At 48.2% G+C, this 8,052-nt stretch overlaps 1 protein-coding gene across 1 annotated transcript; it reads left to right on the top strand.

Moving 5' to 3' along the window:
* Positions 1-869: 869 nt before the first annotated feature.
* Positions 870-7,462, top strand: SCN3B (sodium voltage-gated channel beta subunit 3). The gene is made up of 7 exons (XM_062594410.1): positions 870-930; positions 1,161-1,328; positions 2,903-3,066; positions 4,726-4,951; positions 5,957-6,095; positions 6,783-6,879; positions 7,377-7,462. The coding sequence occupies exons 1-6, from the start codon at positions 870-872 to the stop codon at positions 6,844-6,846; spliced, it is 822 nt and encodes a 273-aa protein (XP_062450394.1). The 3' UTR covers positions 6,847-6,879; positions 7,377-7,462.
* Positions 7,463-8,052: the final 590 nt, after the last annotated feature.

Raw genomic sequence — 8,052 nt, 5'->3', positions numbered from 1 at the left:
CCCCCCGTGCCAGGAGGCCACAGGGGTGTGTGGGCACACATCAGCTGGAGGCATGCTTGCTCAGCTGCCTTGCTGCGAGTCCCTGTGCAGCTGACCGTCAGAAAAGGACGGATGGCTCTGAGCTGATGCTTTCTAAAGGCTGCAAATTTCTCTGTTTGGGTGGGTCCTGGTGTCTGCCTACTGGCTGTGTCCAGCGTCCAACACTTGCTTCTGATTTTTGGCACTGGAAGTTGCTCGTGTGCCATTCTCTGCTTGGGCTGGTCAGGTTTAATTCAGTTGATGGTGCTGTTTATTGAGCTGCTGTCAGAGTAGATGCTTTAGAAAGAGGGAGCGCACGTAACAAGCGTTTGCTTTTTCCCTCCATGCCCACCATGACCTTCAAAGGTAGACGAGCCCTTCTGGGCACTGTGGCTCCAGGCCAAGAAGAGAAAGCCCAGCCTGCTGCTGGCATTAAACTCCTGGGAATCAGACTGGAACATGAGAGGATTTCCCAGTATTTCCAACTGTGACCTTCAGAGCTGTACAAATGTTGGTATTAAACTCATTAGGGGCGGAGGCCCTTCTGTGAGCTCCGTGGGTAACTGTCCCCCGCTCTCCCCCGTGGCTTTATTTCGGAGGCCGGGTGACCGGTGCTAGGACCCCCTCCCAGCTCCTCTCGCCAAGGTGCCGGTCCCCGCAGCCGGGGAAGGAGGGAGCCCAAGCGCTGACCCCGCCGGCGATTCGGGAAGGCGCCGCAGAGCCCGAGGGCAGGAGCGGGGGGCAGGTAGCCGCTGGCGCGGGGGGAGAGCCGAGCGCCGGCAGGCGGGGAGGAGCCGGCGGCGCCCCGCGGAGGGGCCGGGGCCGCGGCGGAGGCAGGCCGGCGGCCGCGCATGCCTGGCGTGCGCGGGGCCCCCCGCCCGGGCGCGGCTGGGCTCCGCGCAGACGTTGCCGGTGAGGAGCGCGCAGGGCGGCTGCGCCCCCGCGCAGCGCTGCGCGCTGCCCCGGGCCGGGCCGCCGGCCCCGCCGAGGCCACCTGCTGCCGCCGCGGGCGCGGAGCGGGGCGCGCCCGGCCCTGTCCGTGGTGCTGCCGCCGGCGCTCGGCGCAGCCCTCGCGGCGTTTGGGGCCGCAGGGAAACGCTCCGTAAAATCCGCGCGGGCTCCCCGCGTCTGCCCGTGCTCAGCTCCCTCCTCGCAGCCGGAGGCATCCTGTTGCGCCGGGCTCGAAGCGAGGACGGGAGCAGCAGCGGCTGCCGAAAGCCTCTGCCCAGCCCGAGGTCGCCCCTCGCTCGGAACAATGGCCGCGCTGCCGAGGCTGCTCCGGGCCGCTTCGGTCCTGCTCGTGGTCTGGGGTAGGTGCTTCCTTTGCGCGTCGCGGTCAGCCAGGTGCTCCCCCGTAGCTGCAGCTGGCCGTTCGTGCGGCGCTTCTTTAAAGCGCTGCGTTTCCTAGCAAAGGTCCTCTAACGCTAGCTGGAAGCCCAGCCTTAGAAATGGCTTTTAATTTTGTTTACAGGAGGAGAAGGAAATGATATTCATACAGAGTTAATATGAATGTAATGGAGTTAATATGAACAGAGAAAATACATTACTGCTAAGTGATCCTGTGGTAGAAAGTGTGCGCTTTAATATGCATGCAAGTTCTTCAGTGATTCCAGTTCACTGTTGTTTTGAAATTTGTGATGTAGTTTAACATTTGGTTGCTTCAGAGAGGTTGTGCAAACCTTTATGTAGTGCATATTAATGCTTGTTTTTCATGCAGCCTATATAAACTAGAGATGATTTTATTGTCATTTCAGTGTCCCTTACAAAATGAAGAAAAGATCGGTTAGTTTTGCAAAAACAGCTACATCTTACATGCATATGTACTTACAGCTCTGTATGTAAATACATGTACGTGCTTAATTTAGCAGGAGTTAAGCATGTTCCAGTGATTTCTTCTTTATTTCTCACAGGAAGCTAGTGCCACCCATGGACTGGCATGGAAAAATTGGAATTGTATGGAAAAATTGGAATTGGCTCTTTCCAGCATGGGTCCTAGGATAATACAGTACTTAAGAGTGTGGGTTAATGGTATCTCAAAGGCTGGGGAGGAGGGAGCAGCTAGCAAAGTCAGCATCTTCACAGTGAGCTAAACTCTAAGCTGTGGAGGCAGATTTGGACAGATGTAACCCAGTATTGTTTAGCCCAAGGGACAAATGTCAGCAGGGATTTCATCCGAGATGTTGTGGTGAAGCATTTAGTTTCATAAGAAGTATTCAAGTTCACAGACTACAGTTTTTGCTGTGTTTGGGAGGGCGCTCTTTCACAGTTGCCAGTGTTAGCATTGATCTGATCAGAGGCATTTTGAACAAGAATGCATGTAAAACCAGTAAGCTGCCCAATTTGCTAGAGGCTAAGCCCCTCGGTTCCTAAATACTCCTCATGAAACCGAGAAGCAGGAAGGGCAGTGAATCCTAACAATTTGTTTTGAACGCACTGCCAGGCTGAAACATCGAAGCCTTTTAACTTGGCGCAGAGGCAGAGCTGTTCCTGTGCGTGGATTCTAGGCTTTCTCTAATACGAGACTCCGTAATTGCTCTAACGGGAGCATGCTCAGTATGTGTGTGAGAGAACGAACAATGCCTCTAAAGTAGCATTAATTACTATGGAAAAAAATAAAGTTGTGGCAAAGCAGATGCTGCAGAGGTGAATCTGCATAAAGTGATCACGGTCTGTTAATTATTATGAATTATTTATATCTCAGAGAAGGAAGCTTGGTAAAAATTGACATTTGAGACTCTGTTGTCAGGGGATGCTTAGTAATGAATCAAATGGTTTTTCCCTGGGGATGATGTGATTGTAAATGCTGAGCTGTGGATAACTGATTTCTCTCTGTTTCTGTCTTGCACTTCTCCTCACTTTTCCTCTGTTGCTCCTTTTTCTCCAGCTGGTTTTTGTTCTGCCGTATGCGTTGAAGTTCCCTCAGAGACAGAGGCTGTCCAAGGGACACACATGAAGCTGCTCTGCATCTCTTGCATGAAGAGGGAGGAGGTCACAGCCAGCACCGTGGTGGAGTGGTTCTATAGGCCTGAGGGTGGAAAAGATGAACCTGTATGTATGTTTGGTAGCTGAGCTCTTGCTTTCAAAGGTGTTACTGTGTAACATGGTCCAGCAAACTTTTGCAGGAGAAACCAAAAGGTATTAGCAGAATATAGCTTTGTTTAACCACAGGAGCCCTGATGAAGACTATGCGAAGAGAGACCAAATATGAAAAGAAGCTTTCTGCCACATTTTGATTCAGAGTATAGAAATAACGAGCAGGCTGCTTTCATATCATGGAGAAAGGGACTCCTCCGAGTTTAGCAACATGCTGCAGGTCTCTACAATTTCTGCAGCATTTTTCACCCAAAGGTTCCATAGCACCAGTTTTTGGCAGTAACTAAAGCATCTTTTTCTTCCATAGCTGATTGGCTAAGCACTGGGGCACCATGCATAGCCATGAGCAAGCTAGCATTTCTTGAGCCAGGGCAGCTGGAGCAGATGATCTCTAGAGGTTTCTTCCGATGCCAATTGTTCTATGATTCTTTGCAGGAAGAGCTAGAACCGATTGCTGAGTTCAAAGATTTGGGGTTGCACATATATGAATATGAATTTCCAGGTCCTTTCCTTGAGTAGATGTAGCCTAATTAATAAGGAACTTAAGAAGGGAAACAGAAGTATGGAATGACTCCAGGTGCCGTGGGAAAGGCTCACCTCTTGACTTCCAAACCTCCAAACTCTACTTTGGAGATTAAATCAGGTTCCAATAGATCTGCAATAGCAAAATTCATTTCCTTTCACCCCAGAGGAAGCAGTGATATCCTGACTGTGGAATCAAGTGAGTTCTAGATGCACTGCATGAGTGAGGGATCTTTGTGAGTTGCTTTGGATCCCTGTCAGGAAAAGATAAAGTTAGTTTTGAAAGTGAATTAAAATAGCAGCCTTACATACAAGGGCCAACTGCAATTCAAGAAAGAATGGTAAATCTGAGAATCATTCAGTTTGAATGCATACATTTCTTTCTAACTATCATATCTGAGTATCAGAGAATTAGATGAGTGCTTGTGATTCATCGCAATTGGGAAGATGCCAATTAATTTTGCATTATTTGAGAACTAGAGAAACTCTAAGGAGGGAGATGGGAATTCACATTCAGTCACCTGGGTCATGGTTTTGCTGATGGCAATCCAAGGAATGCTAATGCAAATGAGCGAGGGCAAGCAGTTTAGTGATGTGGACTGCAGTCAGCTAGAAACTTGCAAGAGATTAGGCCTGCGAATGCCAGTTTCATACTGTCAGATTATTCTGGAACACTTACATTTCAGTTGAACATCCTGTGGCTCACTAAAAATGAATCTTCTCTGTCTCTGAGAAGATGATCTTATGTCCAGTAACTGAAAGGCTGGGAACTAAGACGTGCAAGATTTGAGTTTTATTTCCGTTGCTAATCTTCGGTGCTAACGTCAACCAGTGTATTTGCTTTTCTGTGCCTTAGCTTTTCTACTTTCATGATGAGGTAATTCAGTTTTCCATCTTTCATAAAGCATTCTCAGATTTTCAAGTAAATGATGGTAGACTATGAATACGTGCTATTTCCAAATAGGCCACATCTCAGAACATACTTGCCAAGTGTGCGTAGCTAGAGGAGAAGGTTGTTCTTGTGTATGCTGTGTTGTTGTCCACGATACGAGTCAGTGATTAATCAGAATGTCCCTTCACATTTTCTCACAGATCTACGAGTACAGGAAAACAAATCATGAATTTCCGAGCCGCTTCAGTGGTCGGCTACAGTGGAATGGGAGTAAAGACATGCAGGACGTATCCATCACTGTGTTAAACGTGACGTTGAATGATTCGGGTATCTACACCTGCAATATCACCCGGGAGTTTGAGTTTGAGATTCACCGACCTCTCTTCACGAGCTCCAGATTGATTCATCTCACCGTGGTGGAGGAGGGTATGAAGGATTGGCAGAAAGTGTTTTGTGTCTGACTTGCCATAGGTGTCATCATCCAGGCACGTTGCAGGAGAGGGGTGAACGAGCTGCCAGATAATTGTGTCTTTCTTTGCCAACAGCAAACGCTACTCAGGGTTCAAGGGGAAGGCCCTGCGCTTTGTTTTCTGGCTGTGGCCTCACTTCAGGCACTGAGTGGTTCTGTGAGTATGGGAAGGTGTATGCAAGGAAAGCCTGGGCAACATCTAAGAACAGCTAGGCAGGCACAGAGTGCACGCAGATGTTCCCAGTTTCTCCACTCAGAACCCTCACTTCTCCCTGGCAGCTGTAGGATGCTACAGCACGGCCTCTGCCAAGATAGCCACGGCTTCTCCTTCCTTGCTTCTCCTCCCTCTCTCTTTAAACAAAACTCCCATTTTGATAGCAATCTCTTGCTTCCTTCTCACCCCTAGTTCCTCCATCCATTTGCAGCGCTCCTCTGTTTTTCTGCTCCTTTTGTTCTTCTCTGCTTCAGTGCTGAAAGCCTGGCTGCTGAAAACCAGTGGGAATTTTGCTGTTGATGACAAGGAAGGATAAGATTTTTAGCACTCACCTTTTCCTGCTCTGTCTTCCCTTCCTTCCTTTCCTTCTCTGTGTTTTGATTGCTCTCAAATTACTGTTCTCATGGTGGTGCAATACAATCAAGTAACACCAGGGAGTAAAAACTGCAAAGGAAACCGTGAAGATGAGACTGGCTAACAGTGAGCGATCTGTATGAAAGCGTGTTGCAGAGAACGCAAGGCACATGCAAGCCTCTGTGTGTTCGATTCCTGCGGAAGCATACAGTGGAATTACTGCTGGCATATTGGGTTGGCAGCAGGCCCCATCTTTTCACCCCTCACAGAGTAGCGGCAGCCTGGTTCTCTGTGGAAAGGCGGGTTAGGAAGTATGACACGAGGGTGGAAAGTTTGAATCTAGCTGCTGTGCTCCTATAGTAAATGATCAAAGATGATTTAATTTTCTTAACAGCTGGAGAAGACTTCACTTCAGTCATCTCTGAAATTATGATGTATATTCTTCTGGTCTTCCTTACGTTGTGGCTACTCATAGAAATGGTCTATTGCTACCGAAAAGTCTCCAAGGCAGAGGAGGCTGCCCAGGAAAACGCGTAAGTGTGAAACCTCCTCCGGTGTGACCTGCTCTCAGAGGGCTCTCCAGATGTCTCAGTCCCAGCTGTACTTCAAGAAGACTGAACTTCGCTATTGCACGTTTCTAGCTGACGTTTGCCATGTCTGAAAGCATCGCAAGATTTAGGAGCGCTGAAAGAGGCTGTGCTCTGACAAAGTGAGGGAGAATGCCCCAGGTAGGAAGAGCGGCCCAAGTGTGCAGTATCCCATTAGTGGCCTACTGTGAGCTATGCAGAGATCATTTCGTGGAAGGCTAACTTGCAGAGCTGACTCTAAAGGCTGTGGCATATGCTGCTTTTAAGAAGAGGAAGAGAAGGGTAATTCTTGCTGTTGGCACAGGGGAGAGAGATTCTGATTTCTATACTGTCCCATTTCCATCCATAGATGTGACTTGGATAAGAACACTCTCTGTGCCTGGAAAGACGGATGTATGCATAGGATTTCACGCCTGGGGAGGACTCAGTACTGGCTCCTGACATTTTTTAAGACTGTGCCAAGGAGCGGGTCCCTCTTCTATAGGTTTTCACCTTCTGCAGGTGAAATTTGGTACCATAGAGATACTCGCTCATAGGCATTCTGTATCTTTGAAAGGCTAGATGAATCTGAACTGGTTTTTGCACAGTACCACTTGAGGTATATTTTATTTTCCACTTTCCTTCTAACTGCAGGACAGACTACCTTGCGATTCCATCAGAAAACAAGGAGAACTGTGCTGTGCCTGTGGAGGAATAGCAGAGAGGAAACAGTGGAGCAAATGGCAACAAGGTAGGTGATGAATGAGCAGTCAACTGCTGCTTGTGTCCGTCAACCCTTCAGCCTTTCTGTAGCGTGTTTGGGGGTGGGAGGTGCTGGTGAAGTGATAGAGGGGGGATTTCTGGAGTCCGGCTCTGCTTCTTCTCCGAACTTAACCAGTCACCTTAAAAGCAATTCAGATATCGTTAGATGATGGGTGTAATCAGATTACTTTAAAACCTTAACAAACACACACACTTGCTTTCAGGCCATGATGTAATACTCCTTGGCCCATTCCTGTGTATTTGGGAATAGTCACTCTCCCCTCCATGCAGATGGGGAGCTGTATTTGGCATATGAAAGCACTGTCTCCAAAGGAGGTGTCTGCTGGGAAGTACTTTGTGTGCAAAAGACCAAAATCCAGATGATCTTCTCATTTCTTATCAGTTAGTATGCTAATTATGTATCATGATCGTCACTTCAGTAAGATCAAATGACTCATGCTCAGAGTGCGATTCTCTCACTTGCAGGGGCTCTGAAGACAGAAAGACCACATCATGCCAGCCAGGTTTGGGAGAACTCTGTGCCGTCAGGAGGAAAAGCGGGGAAGCGTAAAGTCTCTTCCATTTGCCTTGGACGCTGTACAGCCTTCACTTTGGCTTCATGACTCCATTTTGAGCTGTCAGTGCATTCGGTAAAGGACCCTCCTTTCAAGCACGCGGAGCAAAGCACACAGGGACATGGGCAGCACAGCTCCTTCCCGAGTTTCAGTCCCATCATCATGTTAACAGCTTTGTAAATATCAGCGTCGTTCCCTAGCCGCTGTGATCACCACCACCTGTTTTTGCAAATCTGTTCATTCTCCACTGCAGAGGTAAAGGGTGCCTCACCTTGCTCTGACCCACAGGACTGGAAGCAAGGTCATTTTTGGTGATGCTCCATTTGTTACAACCCGAGCAGTTGCTATAGGTGTTGAAGAAGAAGACTTTAATTAACTAGTTACTGCTCAGTGGGTTGCTGTGGACTTCAGGCTGCCAGTGCAGGTGTAGTGAGTGGCATGAGGGCTATAAAGCATTAGAATTGTTGAAAATGGTAACAGGAAGGATAAGTCCATGTGCGAAGTTCAGACTTACTTTTCAAGGAGAGAACTGAGAATTTAAATCCTTAATCTGAATTCTAATTTGGGAAGCTATACGATGTAAGTAT

This window comes from Rhea pennata, chromosome 24 (assembly GCF_028389875.1).
Source record: "Rhea pennata isolate bPtePen1 chromosome 24, bPtePen1.pri, whole genome shotgun sequence".
NCBI lineage: Eukaryota > Metazoa > Chordata > Aves > Rheiformes > Rheidae > Rhea > Rhea pennata.
This window is presented reverse-complemented; position numbering and strand designations above follow the sequence as displayed.

Excerpts from the sequence above, each read along its gene's own strand:
- SCN3B (XM_062594410.1), top strand. The coding sequence starts at position 870 with ATGCCTGGCGTGCGCGGGGCCCCCCGCCCGGGCGCGGCTGGGCTCCGC. Across the intron at positions 3,067-4,725 it reads AGGGTGGAAAAGATGAACCT|ATCTACGAGTACAGGAAAAC; the intron begins GTATGTATGTTT and ends ATTTTCTCACAG. Across the intron at positions 4,952-5,956 it reads TCTCACCGTGGTGGAGGAGG|CTGGAGAAGACTTCACTTCA; the intron begins GTATGAAGGATT and ends TTTTCTTAACAG.